Source organism: Theobroma umbraticum, unplaced genomic scaffold (assembly GCF_002168275.2).
Source record: "Theobroma umbraticum cultivar Fairchild unplaced genomic scaffold, ASM216827v3 scaffold_44.0, whole genome shotgun sequence".
NCBI classification, from domain to species: Eukaryota; Viridiplantae; Streptophyta; class Magnoliopsida; order Malvales; family Malvaceae; genus Theobroma; species Theobroma umbraticum.
In genome coordinates this window covers 9,000,086-9,017,157 of record NW_018397255.1, presented here as the reverse complement: position 1 = coordinate 9,017,157, position 17,072 = coordinate 9,000,086, and the positions used below count along the sequence as shown (strand labels likewise).

Below are 17,072 nucleotides of genomic sequence, written 5' to 3'. Positions count from 1 at the left end.
ACTTGATATTATTTTTAATGAGATTATTTAATAATCCATTTATAAAAAGAAACAAAAATATTTAATTACCTTTTTTAATATATATATATATATATGAAAACCAAAATAAATCCATTAAATGCTTTAATGACAAAATAATTCACCAAGAAATCAATTCATTTAACGTTGTGATTTTGAATACTTGACAAAATATTTCTTTCCTTCTAAGTATTTTGTTTACCTTATAATTAAATTTAAGTAATTAGTGCCAAAAGCCAAGAGCTTGATTCTAGATAAGATTTCAATTTGACAATTTAAAAAAGATCACAAAAATTTGATTGAGATTGGAGGCCAAAGAAACCACAAAATTTATTAAATCCACAAATTAACCTTATAATTTTTTTTTTCAATCACCAAACCCTACAAAACAAAAAATATATATTTATTATTTTTTTCTAAATTAACATTATCATTATAACATTTTTATATATGTTTTGATCAAAAGTCATAAAGATGAGCTTAGTTTGCATTCCAAAAGCAGGCAATAGTTCAAAATATTCAAATAACCTTGTGATCCACAATGAGTAAACTCCACCAATTAAATTTATAATTATTTTATGACTAAAATTATGTAATTGTTAATAAGAGACGATTGATGATGGACGGTAATCTTCTTCAACAACCGGAATATGTGACTATTACACAAGGGTGTGGCCTTTAATTATACCACAATGTTTCCCTAACATTGACTTTAACTTCGTTGGTGTTTCAATGGAAGATTGAGAAAATACCAATAATCGACTACACGTTCACCTTTGGTATTTTCTCAACTTTTCATCAAAACACCAATTACTCCACCATTTCAAACTTCGTGATTTTAGTGTATTACAATCTTTACTAATATAAAAATAACTTTATAATTTTTTTTATAAGGGAAATTCAAATTTAATTTTTGTAAAGAAGATAAATTAATGTACTTATTATAGAATCAAATAATCAAATGAGAAAATATTTTTATATATCTCTGAAATTTAATTATAAGCTAAACAAAATATTTAGAAGAAAAGAAATATTTTGTCAAGTACTTAAAATCACAACGTTAAATGAGATGATTTTTTGGTAAATTACTTTGTCATTAAAGTATTTAATGGGCTTAATTTGGTTTCCATACATATATTAAAGAAGGAATTTAAATTTTTTGTCTCTTTTTTTTAAATGGATTATGGAATAATCTCATTAAAAATAATATCAAGTTTAATAAAAAAAGAAAATTTAAGTGATAATGATTTTAATCATAATATTTATAAAAATAACTCTATAAAATATTGAATTTTTTTTATAAAAAGGGAATTCAAACTTAATTTTTGTAAAAAAAAAAATTAATGTACCCATTATGGAATCAATTAATCAAGTAATAAAATATTTATATCTATTTCTTAACACCATAAATCTCTTACACTTAAATATTTTTCTTATTAATAAGTGTGTGTATTATCTACTCAAATATTTGTATTTTTAATTTTTTTATTTAATCCCTAAACACTTTAATTTTGTTCATTTTAGTTACTATACTATGCTATGCATTTTTGTTCAATTTATCCCTACGACGTGGCACATTTTTTTTTGATAAATTTTTTTCTCAATCTACCATATTAGCATTACCACTAGCATTAAAACGTCATCATGTTAATACCACATGACATTGTCATATCAGCAAATATGCACTATCCTAATTTTTACAAAGAACAAAATTAATGTATTTATTATGGAATCAAATAATCAAGAAAATATTTATGTACATTTTTTAATACTATAAATCTTTTACAGTTAAACTTTTAGCTTATTAATAAGTATATATATTATCTACTAAAATATTTATATTTTTTAAATATTTTTTTAATTTAGTCCCTAAATATCTCAACTTTATTAAATTTAGTCACTATATTATACATTTTTATTCAATTTAATCCCTATAATGTGACAGATTTTTTTTGATAAATTTTTTTTTCTCAATATACCACATAGTACTAATATATCATTATATCAGTACTATACGATACTACCACGTCAGTAAATATGTCACATCAATACTGACGTCATGAACTTTAACAATAAAATTGGATAATGTTATACATTAAATTGTTTTAATTTTCAAAATTAATTGACTAAACTAGTCAAATTTTGACTACAAGAACCAAATTGATGAAAAGGCACGAACATAAAGATTATTTGGGTACTTTGACCTATTTCATTTTGTGATTCAAACATGTCATGAGAGTTGAAGTCAATAGCATGGTACAATTTGGAAAAGCATTCCATTTGCATGAACTTTTTTAGTCACGGCAAAGTTTCAAAGCATTAATGCCAAAACATGATGCTAAAAACCACCATTAAGTAGATAAATAAAAAGGAATTATAAGTTAAAAGGAAATTCAAAAAAAAAAACTTGTCAAATTCGAAACCATATTATATTATAGCTCACCAAGGTCGGGCCTTGAAGAGTAGGCTTAGGCACATTAAAAGACAAAGAATTTAATTTGAAAATAATAAAGTTTAGTTCAAATTAACAAAAATGCAACATAAATGTAAGAAAAGAGGTTTTGAGTTGGGTTGAGTAGCACCAAACTTGACCTTGAAAACACTATCCGAGCCCAGCTTGAAACGAGTAGGTTTGCAAGTTTGGATATGCATCGCCCTATCCATTGACAGTCCTTCTAAAAACGTTATTAGAGATTTTAATTAAGAGTTTCTCTTATCTATGAGTTACTTTTCCAATTTTCTTTACGGAATCTAGAGCATAACTTTAACACTTTTTTTTTTTTTGGAAGTAAACACTAGTAATTATAGGTACTAATACTAGTAATTAGTAAATTAATATCCATATAACTAGTTTCATCTCTAAATAGTAAATATTTTAGTTTGGTTGATATGATTTTGTATTTTTATTTTTATACATTTAAGTCAACTCTATATATATATATATATATATATATATATACACTCTTGTAACATTAACAATTTAAATTCTTTATATAAAAATTCTTTCTAATTAATTTGAGAGAATACAAATTATTTTAAAATCTTTGAAAAGAAAATTCAGAGAAGATATTAGAAACACACTTGGAATAATTGTAGGACAGATTGCCATCTAGGCTAGATGGAGAAGAAGGATGAAATACGAAGACATGATTCATTTCAAGCGTTTGATGAGATATGCTCAATACTCAATAGCATAGGAAAAAACAGGTTTTTTTTTTATTTACTCATTGCTATATATATTCCAATATTCCACGGAATATTTTATTTTGGCCAGGAAGAAGAGGGAATTTCTAAATTAATTTCTAGGAAAGTTCAGTATGCTCTGATTTGTGTGTGGTATTGGGTGGACTTTTTACTCCTTGGTGGACATCCTTTCCATTGAAATAAGCCTTGGAGGTCAACTTCAGTTAGTGGCCATTCCGATTCTTCGCCGTCGTTGCCTTAACGATCAACCGCTGCACTTCCAAGTTGTTAGCAACCAGACGGAATTGTAACGGGGTTCTTTGAATGGTTATCATTTAATTTAATAAATCTAATGATTGATATTTAATGACTTGGTAGTAAGGTCATCTACCCCTTTTGAAAACCTACATGAAGATATGTCTGAATAAAATTGCTTGATGGTCCAATAAAGCTTGGACTTGACTCAATAGAACAAGATGTAATATCATATCTTGGATTCTTGTGGGTTGATTTTTATTTTTGGCCATTCACATGGGTTGAAACTCTGTTCGTCTAATTTGACCAATGTAGTTATAAGATTAATGCATTTGTAATATATAATTCTTGATGAGATATCAAATATTTGAGTTGAAGTGATTGTCATTATTTAATAAAAATTAAAATTATTAAATATTAAATAATATTTATCAAAACTAAAAAATTTGTATTAAACCAAAGAATGCATTCCTTAAAGACTCAACAACCTAAATTAGATATCTTATCTCATGTAATTAGATAGTAATGTTTGGATTCGGACCATTGTGAACAGAATTTTTACAAATTTCAGAAGCTTAATCATATGTCTCTTCAGAGTATTACAAGTGAAGATTTTGTTAAACAAGCGTCGTATAAAATTTTCTAATAAGATTCTATTTATCAAAAGCTTTTAACGTTGAAAGCAACGATTTGACACTTACCTTAACGATAATATTAACTTTATCAAGTGTTTTACAATATTTTTTAACCAAAACTAAAATAAAAGAGATTAGTGTGCAAATGTGAAAAGCTGGTTGACTGGTTCCGGAAAAGCAAGAACATTTCTTAAAAAAAATAAAAGAAATTTATAATTCTAAAATATAAATATAATTTAAGCAAAAGTAGACAACTGAAACAGGATCCCCGTAACATTCCCGAGAATTGTGGTGTCTCACAGGGGCAATATTCCAATAATGGAATCACTCTCTTTTTCTTTAAATAGCTTTGGGCTCTCCCGCTCCCCCAAATGGAATCTTTGATTTTTCACACACATCGCAATCGTAAATCGTGTATAAAATAAACATTTTCAATGCAAAAGAATATATTTATTAATGGATGAAAACTTTTTATTTTATAAATGTAAAATTATCTTATATATTTTACTGACGCATGACATTTGGGAGAAAGAATCACTTTATGATGAACTTATGGCAATTTTAATATCTAACTTATCATGAATATAAATTTTTAATCTAAAAATATATTTTTATTACATTATTTAAATTCAATACACTTGACTTTAAATCTATTTATATTATTATTTCGTGAATGGGTACGACGGGTTTCAAAGAATAGTCGAAGGATTACATAATGTTAAAAAAAATTGACTAATAAAATTTTGTGAATTAATAGGAAAGCAGTGTTTTTTTTTTATTACAATTTTTGAGGTTCGGCCAGACATCATGGTCACATAAAAATTAACATCAAACGGTCTAAAGATCAAGCGGGCTTTGAACAGGGGGCGCACGGAGCATACTCAAATTTTGTATAGATAAATACACGTGGTTGACATGATATAATTACTGTAATTAGGTTGAAATTAAGGTGCACTTAATAGTGTTATTTTACCAATTACAAAGATTGATGTAATCTTAGTGAATCAGATGGCACCTCTATTTTATTTCAAATTTGTAAAGATTACCCTAAACTTGACTTTGTCAATTCCATTTTCTGCTTTTGATGTCAAATGGGTCCCATTCCAGGCTGAGATTCACCCCCTCTGCCCAAACCCTTTCACACTCAGTTTCTATCAAATTTTGGAATTCCTTTGTACCTCTTCCCTGTTTCCTTTTTTATTGGCTTGCCCCTATATACGTGATGAAAGAATTTCCCCTATTCACCGGCATGTGTTTGCCAAAAATTCCAGCAATTTGGAATCAAATGTTTTTATTTAATGGACACAATACGGCTTAAAAAGCGAGTCCCTCTGATCCAAAAATAGATTTTTTTTTTAGTGAAGTATCATAGAGAAAATATGACTTTTCAAAATCTGAATGTGGATTCTAGATGAGGTTTTCGTTAGTCGGCCACGTTTTCGTTTTAGTCACATTAATTTTGAATTTTATATGTTTACGAGTAAGTGTATTCTCATCCCAAAGCTTACCTATACAAGCACTGAATTTTCCAACGGAAGAAGAAAAGAAATGAAGCTATAGCAATATCATATAGATGATCCATATTTCAACAAATTCGATTCAACAATTCCCACTGTAGGCCCATGGTTTTTGAAAACAAGAATCCTTTCACCCCCCTTGATTACTACAAAGAAACTCCCAACTTCAAACAGTGGAGTCTATCTAGGAATAAACATTGGCATAAAAGAAGAAAAAAAAAAAGGTGTTAAGTAAAACAATATTTACATTGGTCAATTGTTTCTCCCTAAGACAAGTCAGTACCTAACTTTCTCCTTTATGTCCCTCTCAAAACATGAACGTAGCGTTACTCCTATTCTCATTGGAGGAAGGTGTTCTAGAAGGTGGAACCTGTGAGGAAGCACCCTCCACAACAAACCCATCCGACCCTTCCATGTTGGGCCTCGGGTTCCCCCCTAGTCTCTGAAGGAAGAGGTCCCCTGCTCCTGGATTATTGCTGCTCAGTGAAAACATGTACGGCTGGTTTTGCTGCTGGAATTGATGTTGTTGCTGAGGCTGTTGTTGCTGTTGATATTGCAAATGAAATCCTCCCGGAGGAATCATCAGAGAACCAGGGTTAACATGTGGTTGACGTACTCCAAAACCGAACCCGAAATTTGGTCCACCAGAGTGGCCTGGAAAAGGTGCACTGGGACCACCCGTGAATTGTTGAACCATGGCTCGGAAATTTGTAGTATCCGTATTCAGCAAGGTAGTAGGGGTTCGCCTCGAAGCCCTAGATCGTCTTCGTAGCGGCTTCGCAACGCGGCCTTCGGGACTCAAATGGCCAGCACTGGAACCAGCTGGACCGGAGCCTAATGGGCTTGGCGCGCTGCTCGAGGTGATTGTAGTGGTAACAACAGTGGCATCAGAGCCTTGATCACCAAACACTGATTCCGATGGCACGACGCGACCACGATTCGGTGCTTCCTGGACAGAAAGATTTTGCTGATAAAATTGCGCCCAATCGGTAGGACCAGACATGGTTTCACTCATGTCCAGGGGGGCAACCAGAATTGGGAAAAGAGAAGATGAGTTGGTATTTTGCTTTCGTGAGAAGGGAAGAAGAGTGCCTTAATCTGTGGTATATATGGTGGCTTCAACGTGGTCAAAGGAAGAATATTGGGAAAATCCTGGCCATTGATTTTTTGTTAAAGTTAGATTCCTCGAAGGAACGGCACGTGATACGGCACGTGGGGTATGGCGGAAATAAAAGAGAGGAGAGAGAAAAAAAAATGTTTGGCAGATTTGTGTGGGTTCTGGAAGTCGGGGGGAATTGATCATTTGAGCAAAACGGACTGTTTCCTCGAAGCAGCGATTGCTTCTCAGGCTGCCGTCATCTATCCAATATCCACGTCAGCATATGACTTGCTTTGCGGTAGGTGGACGCCATGACTTTGCGCAGTCTCCGAACATGTAACATCCGTCTGGTCTACGGAAACACCCCAGTCCCTTCCCCTTTTTTTAAATGTTGTAAATTAATTTTGTTATTTACACATGATTATTATCATTTCTCTTCTCGAAATTTTGAATAATTTAACACAATCTATAAATAGTAGTAATATTTGTCAAAGCACATTAATGCTTTTATTTAAAATAACTCGTTCTCACAAGGTGTTTACATTTTAAAGTTTTTTTTTTGTAAAATACTTACATGTATAATTAAAAATTACAATCTATTTTGGAGTATTATTTAACATATATGATATTATTATTACAACCAAAAAATCAATTAATAAATTAAATAAATTAAAAAGTCAACATAAAATTTGAATGAAAGTCATATATAGTAAAATTTGAATCTAAAATTTAAAAATTTAAAATTTTAACTTTTGATATTACACGATTGATCAATATCTTTTTTAGTGATCTTTATATTGTAATTGTATAAATCTTTGTATTCAAATTAGATTATAATGTTATGAGAATTTTTGATCAATTAAACGAAAAAACTTAACATGATATTCAGATGTTAAAATTCAATAAAATCACTTTTTTTTAAAAAATATTATGTGATTCACTTTGCACTTTTTGAACTTCGGTTGGTCTAATTATATATATGAAAATAAATTAGTAGTCCCTTTTATGTGTATGTCTCGTATTCCCTTCAAGGTTGGATAATTCCTTGGACCCCGATAACGAAGGTGGAAGCCTAGAGGAATGCCAAAAAGTGGAAAAGTAAACCACATTCTGTCACTTCCTTGTGAAGGAGAAAAGAGACCAAAGAAAATTCGAAAGAGTATATCTGCAACAACAATCTTTTCATATTGAGAGATGAGGTAGGTACATTAATTTATTATTTTCTATGGAGTTCTCCTAATTTTGAGAGGAAGGTTGTAAGGAAAATTGAATAATATAATATAAAGAAAAGCATGTGACGAATTGAAAACTTTATTGTCCTATTATAAATGATCAAGTTGGTGTAGTCTATTCAATATTGTATTTTCAGTAACCTCTCAGTAAATGTAGAAAAATACAAGCATCTTAAGGGGTTTGAATAGCCCATGAAAGTCCGATCCTGCACAGTGAGGTGTACTGTGAGAAAATGAAAGGTTACTCCCTATTAGTCAGTCTACTTAATTGACTATATGCTTGCAAAAACAAAAACATTAGAAGTTTTTCTCTCCTGCTCTTTCCTCCTCTAATTAACCACTCAAAATATGTAACATATATACCTCTAATAATTTCCTGCAATTCCCTATTTTATTTTTAAGTAAATAATTTGAGAAAAGATTTGGAGAAATTATTTGCCATTTCATTAAAATCTCTCTTTCCATGATAAGTTTGCAACAATCACTTTGTTAAACTAGTAAAATGTGTGGATCCATCCATGCGTGCTGATATGTTGTCTCTTAATTGGTTTGGCTTGTAATTAACCTATTAACATGGTAAAAAAAAAAGGGTTAAATTTATAAATCTCAAAAAGTTCCTTTTCCTCTATTTCCTCTGCCTCCCTCTCTTCCTTCTTTTCTTTTCTCGTAGTATTTATCCCATAGAAGAGTAGTTTAAGGGAAATTTTATATTAAGGAATAGGAACCAGTTAAAGTGCATTTCAAACCCAAAAAATAAACATGCATGGCCAAGTTAATAATCTCATGTTTATATATATATATATATATGTTTAAAAAGGAAATAAAGTGAAAGAAGGAAAATCCAGCAATAAAGCAACTAAACAAAAAGGAAATGTTGAGCTTTTTTTTTTTTGTTATAAAGATTTATTTTATTAATTGTTAATAGTCTATTTAACATTTTGCTGCGGTTTCAATTACATTATAGATTCTCATGTTTCACGAGTCCAGTATTAAACAACCACAAAAAGGTGTTCAATGTCTTACTAAATTGTTTGGTCTCATTTCATGGAAAAACGATCTTTGGAAGAAAAGCGTTATCACTCTTTATCACGTTTACACCTTGTTTTCCTCCCAATTGCGATGATTGTGGGCTTTAATTTATCCTTTTTCCATTTTTTAATCATGTTAGGCATAAATTATTCAATTTGATCCCACCGGCTCTTCTCTTAATTGTAAAACCAAGTTTAATAAACAATTTAAGATTCGTCTACGTATTGTTTATCCTTGTAATTGTGAATTAAAGTATTCAACTCTCTGTTTTTCCCACACATGACCATTTTTTTTTTAAACAAGAAGCACAGGCTCAAGTTTAGGGTTTCACATTTAGCTTAACCCCAAGTATATACACTCACCTCTTTATTTAAAGAGTCAAGTTGAAATCTCTTTTTTCTTTTAAATAAAATAAAAAGAATTAAGAAAACATGAAATCTCATTTATTAATTTTTGGCCCATTACTTTGTTATTTTTTAAAATTTTTTTCAAAGTTATTGTAATGTAAAAAATGAATTGTATAAAGAAAAATTACATCTAATTAAAAATTAGTACATAACTGAAAAGTACTATAGCACCCATCCCATAAATATTTGTCTTTAGTTCTTTTTTTTGTAATCAATTTTTAAAAGATTTTTACCATAAATATTTTAAGTATATATTTGGAAACACCTTCATTCAAAGCTGTTAATTATTATTTTCTTCTAAAACTTTTAATCAATAGTAAATTCAAATAAAAAATTAGGGAAAAAGTCAAATAAAGACTACATTTATGGGAAAATGTACTAAAATAGTAACACCAATTCAAATATAATGATTAAGCCTAAAATAATTTCTTTTTTTCTCACGCAAAAGTATATTACATCTTATGAATAACTCTATCTTTTACCTTTTGTTTCTTAAAACAATAAGAACAAGAATAAGCTACCAAATGTGGCATAAAAGAACGAAGATTGATTTGATTTCTATTTTATAAATTTTAGGAAGAATGAATTTGAATTCAACTATTAAAACATAAATTCATATATTTATCTGAACCAACTAGAATTTTGATCTTGTTGACATTCTGTGGGAGTTGTTACAGAATCTTGACATGACTTAATCATAATTACAATAAGTTTATTTAAGTTTAAATTTTAAAGTAATTTCAAATTTTATCTTGAAAATTTAAGTAATTTATATCTAATTATCATGAGTTAAGAGTTTATAATTATAGTGAAACCATGTCAAGATTCCGTTGATCAAAACTCCAAAAATGCTCAATTAAAATTTGATTTTCACTTTGCCTCTCGTGCAATATTAAACAATTGTTTATTTATTTATTTATTTATATAAATACATTAAAATAGACTCATCATTTCATTATTAATTCTTCTTTTGAAAGTCAAAAGAATAAAAATAAAAATTTCTTTTAATGTTTACATGCAAAAGTGGATCGATAAGCTAGCTTTCGTTGAACAACAATATTTTAATTAACTAGTACATCGTTTTTGGTCTTTTCTTTTTGTTTTTTTTTTCCTTTCCTCAAATACTTATCAATTTATTTTCTGCTTTTATTAGATGAAAATGGGATATACATTTAAATCGATTCTCCTTACAAAACTTTCCTTAAAAAACAACAAATTTGATCTCATGACTTTTTAATAAAGATTTTGTGATATATACTATCTCATCATTTGACTTAATTATGAATGCATATATTCCCTATTCAAAAAAAATAGACTTGAATTCTCTTTTCAATAAATAAAGTAAAAAAGAGACTTCATTATAACATACGAAATAACTACATATATATATGTGACATCAAAAAATTTCACAGCATATTTTTGAAAAATAGATTTGAATTAACATTTTTTCTTTAACCTTTAAGATGTTTTTCCGAAAAACAAGTTTCTTTCATATTTATCATTGGTCCTTTAGGTTTAAATGATCAGGTTAAGCCGTCGGAAATGACTCTATAGCACCTTCAGCTATGGGGTAGCATGTACTATACACGTTTTGACAAGTATATAGCTATAATGATTATAGATTCATTTATTAAACTTTATTTCTGTAAGAATGTGAACATGAACAATGGTATTTGGGAGTTCTCCAAATTAATTAACATTATTTATCAAGATGGATGCCACTGACCCTAAGAGTGGGCCAAGTTTCTTCAATATTTAGATTTTAACGCACCCTATATTGCATGCACAAGTTTGCCGACGAACAATAAATTTTTATTAACTGATTAGGAAAGTAAGCATTGCATGTAAGATACGTAGTAGCAAGACATGTAAAACTTGAAATGCAAAAATCTCAACTCTAATATCATTTTAAGAAAATATTTGGATAATCGATTATTTCAAAAACTTAATTCGAAATTACCCGAAACATTTCTTTTATAAAAAAAAAAGGAAAACAAAAGGGTTTTTGGTTAGAAATGAAAACAGAGTTGAGAAAGGATGTCATATAAGCAGTAAAGCAAAATTATTATTAACTATAGATAAATTGATTAAAATTCAAAGGGCATGTTGCCTAGGTTGTTTTCCAAGCAATATCGTCTGCGTCTCAGCCATCTGTTCTTGCTCGAATTGCCGCAAACGTGCATATATTGACTGATCTGTCTTATTAATATCATTTCATAAAGACCATTTTCATTTTTTCTATATCGCCCATTTTTTTTCCGTTGTAAAACTAATTTCAAAGGCGTAAAATATTTACATATGTCCAGATGCAGACGTCGGACAAACACCTGATGGCCCCCTAAAGTGGAGTGGGCACTTACTGCTGCTAGTGGAAGAGGTTAGGCTTGGGCATATCCCCACACGCCAATACAAACCCATATCTCATCTCTAAAACTCCTCAACCAAACCAAAACCCAACTAGCAATGGCAGCAACTGCCAACGCTTCATTCCTGCAGCTATCCTCTACTGCCGTTTATGGCAGTTTCCGAACTAGTGATTTCACGTTTTTGGGTGTCTCAAAGCCTCCTTCATTTCCCTACCAAAAACTAACAACCTCTGCTGCCATCAGGTAACTGGAAAATGGGAACTTTTAACATAGTCTTGCGAGCTGCAAGTGACGTAAAAATGGGTTGGATTTGGATTTGTTTAATTGATTGTATTTCTGGTCAATTTTGTAGATGTCAGTCCACCAGTACCGATGAACCAAAAGCTAAAAGGAATCTCTTGGATAATGCAAGCAACCTTCTTACTAATTTCCTAAGTGGGGGAAGTCTTGGTTCTATGCCTGTAGCTGAAGGTGCTGTTTCTGATTTGTTTCGTCAACCTCTCTTCTTCTCTTTGTATGATTGGTTTTTAGAGGTACTTGACTACTTTTTTTTTTTCTTGCAAATTTTGAATATGGACATATAACTGATATTGTCTTGAGTTTATGCTACCGTGACCACCTCTGCCTGTTCTGGTTCTGCCCCCAGCAACTTCTACTATTGTAGATGATAGCAAATCGGTAGAGGGATCAATTGAACTTTTGGGTTACAAGTATTTTTTTTTAGTACGCGTGAAAGTGTATTGGACTTGGACTACACAATGGGAGGTGACTTCTACCATCCCATAAACCCCCCGTCCCAAGATTTCGACTTGAGACTCTGACTGTTTTCCAACATGAAAGTTTCAAGTCTTAAATGTTGGGATGTACTCTTGGGGAAATTTGAATTACTAACACATATTTGATTCATAACAGTTACTATGCTATGTAACCTTGGCTTCAGTGTTTTCCCCTTATCATGTCCTATGGTATTTTGTTGCTTATCATTGTTGATAATTTGGAGCTCCTGATTCTTACTGTTTTTTTTTTCTTTGGTTTGATGTCTTAATTGATGTGGCAGCATGGCTCTGTATATAAACTTGCTTTTGGGCCAAAAGCTTTTGTTGTTGTATCAGATCCTATTGTTGCAAGGCATATTCTTCGAGAAAATGCATTTTCCTTCGACAAGGTACTGATTTTATGTCTTGGTAGTTGATTTCCTTGCCCTTCAAAAATTTGCTTGTTGCTTCTTCTATGACCCTAAGTGTACTATGTTAATTAATTATTCATGTATGTAGTTATTCATTACTGTAATTATTTACAAGCCAACTCCATATGTAAAATTTTTATTCCCATCTCATTTTCATGTGAACATGTATGCATCTAGAGACATAAGTTTCATTTTCTCATTTTGTAGTGTTCCAAATTATTTGACTTTGAAAGACATAAATACTTTTTAAAAATAACTATCATCAATGAGATCTCTAATCAACCAACAGAATCAGCCTAGCAATTGCTTAGGTAGAAAATCTTAAGTTTGCTTGCAGTGTCATCCATTCTAGAATTTAGCATCCTTCATTTTAATCAGTCATATTTCTTGATTAAAATTTTGAATCCACCTACCCAAATTTTCATATTTTAACCAGGGAGTTCTTGCTGATATACTAGAACCAATAATGGGCAAAGGACTTATACCTGCCGACCTTGACACATGGAAACAAAGGAGAAGAGGTATGAAATTTATGTTACTTGCTTTTGAATTTTATCTGCATATGGTGAGGACAGAAGGCACTTCTTTTGTTCTCTGACTGATAGGTATCTGCAGCATTATTATTTATGGTTTTGAGCAGTCACTTGTGATCTTGAAACTATAATGGTCGCTTGCTCATCATAATAGATTAAAAGACTACGCTTGCTCTTTTCATACAAACTCTGGTATATAAATTTGATTGGTTCAAAATTTATCTTTTAAGATATATATATATATATTTATTTATTTTTGGAATTTCATCCACTCACTCATGAACTTCAAGCTTCAAGTTCCTTCTTTAACATTTTAATAAATCCTCAGATATGCTATTCTTTTGTCATTCTCAATTACTGGTCTGATTGCGGATGTCTGTAGAATTTCTTTTCAATGCTTCACATGTTTTGTTCCATCATATTTGGTCAACATGCATTTCTGCTCAAAATCCTTTCTTTTGGATGCTTACAAGTTAACTGTAACTTTTGAATTGCTAGTTTGATTATTGATCCGACTTCTCGCTGCCCATTTTAGCTTTGATTTCTACATAAAGACATTAAAAATATCATGCATAGAACAGGTCAAGATTCTTGAGATGGAAGCAAATTTTCTTAAGGATACCAGGAGAGTTAAGTAGAATGGTCTTAGATTCTCCTCTAGCATATACATCATTATTAAAAAAAAAGAAGAAAGGGATAAGTTCCATAGATGTGGCATACATTTCAGTAGACTAGTCTGAGAGCATGATTATATTGTCAATACCTAATATTTTGACTTAGTGGACCTGTGGCTAAATATAAAGTTCTATGCTTACTCTTAACTGTTGTAGTTTCTGGAGATATTTATGACTTTTTGAATTTATGATTATCATTTATATTGAGGAGATACAAATTATTACAGATAATATCTTTGGTAAAATTTAATATGTTTAAAAAATATGCAGTTATTGCTCCTGGGTTCCATGCATTATACTTGGAAGCTATGGTCAAAGTATTCACTGATTGTTCAGAACGAACAACACTGAAATTTGAAAAGCTTCTAGATGGAGAGCATTCACGTGGAGGAGAGGCAATTGAGTTGGACCTTGAAGCAGAATTTTCAAGCTTAGCTCTTGATATTATTGGACTTGGTGTCTTCAACTATGACTTTGGTTCCATTACAAAAGAGTCTCCTGTGATTAAGGTCCGACACTTTCTGGAAATCTGCAATTCCGTTGAATTTTTCTCTTGTAGAGCACCTCAGCATGGTACTCTATATATTTTAACTAATTGGGTTGCTGGTAGCTAGTGAAATAATACACAGTAAGATGTATGAAATTAAAACATTTTGTGTCCTGTTTGTCTCATTAATATTTTGTGTTCATGTAGCCTTCTTATTAGCTATTACTTGCAATGTTTGTGCTATACCTGTGCCTGCTACTAGTCATGTGAAGAACTATATGACCATTTTTACCATCTGGAGATGCTGAAATCTAGTTGCTTGCTCAACCCTCTGCATAGAGGACACTTTCTTATCCTGTCTTCAACCTTCTCATCATAGTCTGATGAGCAAATTTTTGATTTTCTTGTCATTAATTGTCTCATGTGCATTAGAGCTTATAGTGTGTGCATTCCGTCCCCCTTAATAGTTCATCTTTAACCTATCGACTCCAGGCCTGAGAAAGGATGTTGGTGGCATAGCTGGGCATACAGTTTTTGAATGTTGGTGGCTTTGTGGCCTTAGGTGCTATTGGGACTAGCACAAACTATATAAGAGTTTGGGCTGAAGTTTTTGACGTAAAGTAGCTTAATTATGCGCTTATAAAAATGTTGTTTCTTTAGAAAAAGGGTAATATTACTTGATGTTGGTTGACTCTGAAGTGAGGCTTTATGAGTAGAGTCCTGCTCTTCTGTAATTTGGGACACTAAGGTGTTCTCTTAAATACTTTACTTTGTATTATAGATAATGCATAAAAAATGGTGAAGTTTTATTCTACTCTGCTATAATCAATATAGTGAAAGAAGGAAAGATCAATAACTACACGATTCTTGGCAAAAACAGGCCAAATTGTGAAGCTGTTCAGTCCACCCACCCCTCTTGTAACAAAAAGGTTTATACTTAACCTTGCAAGGATAGAGGATTACAGCACCCTTATCTTAAGTGTGGAAATGAATGGGTATTTGAGACATGAGGGTATAAGTTTCCAATTGGTCTGTACACTGTCTTTTTCTGCCATAGGGACTCTAGAAAGGTTTCATTACATCTTATTGCATAGACCAACAATTGCAAAATAATTCTAACAATTGTTGATTATGTTGTCTTAGGAGACCAAAAGCAACTTGTTTCCCTCTTGCCACTTGCCCTTTGGCCGAATTATACATTAGTTTGTTTTTTTTCTTTGTTTCAATGTCCAATTGTTCACAATTTCTGTAGTAAACAGAAGTTTGCAGCAACAAGAACAGCTAAGTTTTCTGTTTGAATAATGCTGTGTGTTAGTATTCAGCTTCAACTGTTACTATGAAAGAGTTTAGTGTCTGCCGATCCTCCAATATTTAGGTTACATTAAGAAAGCCTTACATTTTAAGCCACATTTATGCTCTAATTTCATACTCACCCCTTTAAACACACATTGCAGGCAGTATATGGTACTCTTTTTGAAGCTGAGCATAGATCCACTTTCTACATTCCGTACTGGAAAATTCCTCTGGCAAGGTGGGTTGTCCCTAGGCAACGGAAGTTCCAGTATGACCTTAAAATAATTAATGACTGTCTTGATGGACTCATCAGAAATGCAAAAGAGAGCAGAGAGGTTCGAAATTTAATCCATAAATGAGCATCACTCTAATATTTATTCATTTTTATAGAATTCTTTTCCCAACTTCATTTTCTATCAGTTTCTTATTCGTTGTTGATTTTACTTAACGAAAACCATGCTTATATCTTAATGAGTTTGACTTTTCTAATTGTTTTCAAATAACCATTGTTTGGAGAATATTATGAGAGTGTTGCTTTATCTTTCTTGTGCTATGTGTATGAGAAAATTAGGATTGATCACAAAATTATGGCAGGAGTTTTCACTCAGCCCTGAAGTTTTCCTTCTAGTGCAAATACAAGCAGTGGATTATTTTTCCTAATGTCTCGAGAATAGGAAAGTAACACTCATAAAACAAAATTCTTATAGGGATCTCATGCATTGGGCCTTTAGAACTCACAATGACTGAAATTTTAAAGTGAAGTTGGTTGACATTGAAAACATAGAATGTTCATCATACTGGGCAAAATCATGTGTTATGTCTACTGTGAAGATTAAGGTTCTGTTGATACTTTTGTTATTTGTCTTTTGTTTTCAATTCATATTTTATCTTTTACTTTTTGCTTTCTATTCATTTTTGTAAAAAGGCCACATAGCAAAAGCATCAATTAAACGGAGCCTAAATAAGTTGAAAATTAACTTTAAGCAACTTTGTTTGATGTAATTTCTGTGACACAAAACAGTCTCAAAGAATATGATCCTTTTCATTACTAGAAAGAAAATGAAAGTGTAGCACAGAGTAACCTCAAGTCCCACCTGAAAGCCAGGTACAATAAATTCAAGTTGATGGGTCACCCTCAGCTTTTTTTTTTTTTTTTAA

At 31.2% G+C, this 17,072-nt stretch overlaps 2 protein-coding genes across 2 annotated transcripts; one reads left to right on the top strand and one right to left on the bottom strand.

Moving 5' to 3' along the window:
- Positions 1-5,635: 5,635 nt before the first annotated feature.
- On the bottom strand, positions 5,636-6,775 carry LOC110409295 (VQ motif-containing protein 22-like). Its single transcript, XM_021418592.2, has one exon. It carries the CDS (start codon positions 6,621-6,623, stop codon positions 5,916-5,918), a length of 708 nt encoding a protein of 235 aa, XP_021274267.1. The 5' UTR covers positions 6,624-6,775; the 3' UTR covers positions 5,636-5,915.
- Positions 6,776-11,683: 4,908 nt separating this feature from the next.
- On the top strand, positions 11,684-17,066 carry CYP97B3 (cytochrome P450, family 97, subfamily B, polypeptide 3). The gene is made up of 6 exons (XM_021418442.2): positions 11,684-11,984; positions 12,094-12,274; positions 12,799-12,906; positions 13,364-13,448; positions 14,405-14,643; positions 16,076-17,066. The coding sequence occupies exons 1-6, from the start codon at positions 11,839-11,841 to the stop codon at positions 16,271-16,273; spliced, it is 957 nt and encodes a 318-aa protein (XP_021274117.1). The 5' UTR covers positions 11,684-11,838; the 3' UTR covers positions 16,274-17,066.
- Positions 17,067-17,072: the final 6 nt, after the last annotated feature.

What these genes read in the sequence shown, in the direction of transcription:
- LOC110409295 (XM_021418592.2), bottom strand. Translation starts at nt 6,623, where the DNA reads ATGAGTGAAACCATGTCTGGTCCTACCGATTGGGCGCAATTTTATCAG.
- CYP97B3 (XM_021418442.2), top strand. Translation starts at nt 11,839, where the DNA reads ATGGCAGCAACTGCCAACGCTTCATTCCTGCAGCTATCCTCTACTGCC. An exon ending in TGTATGATTGGTTTTTAGAG is followed by an intron (nt 12,275 to 12,798) that starts GTACTTGACTAC and finishes TTGATGTGGCAG; the next exon opens with CATGGCTCTGTATATAAACT. An exon ending in ATGCATTTTCCTTCGACAAG is followed by an intron (nt 12,907 to 13,363) that starts GTACTGATTTTA and finishes TATTTTAACCAG; the next exon opens with GGAGTTCTTGCTGATATACT.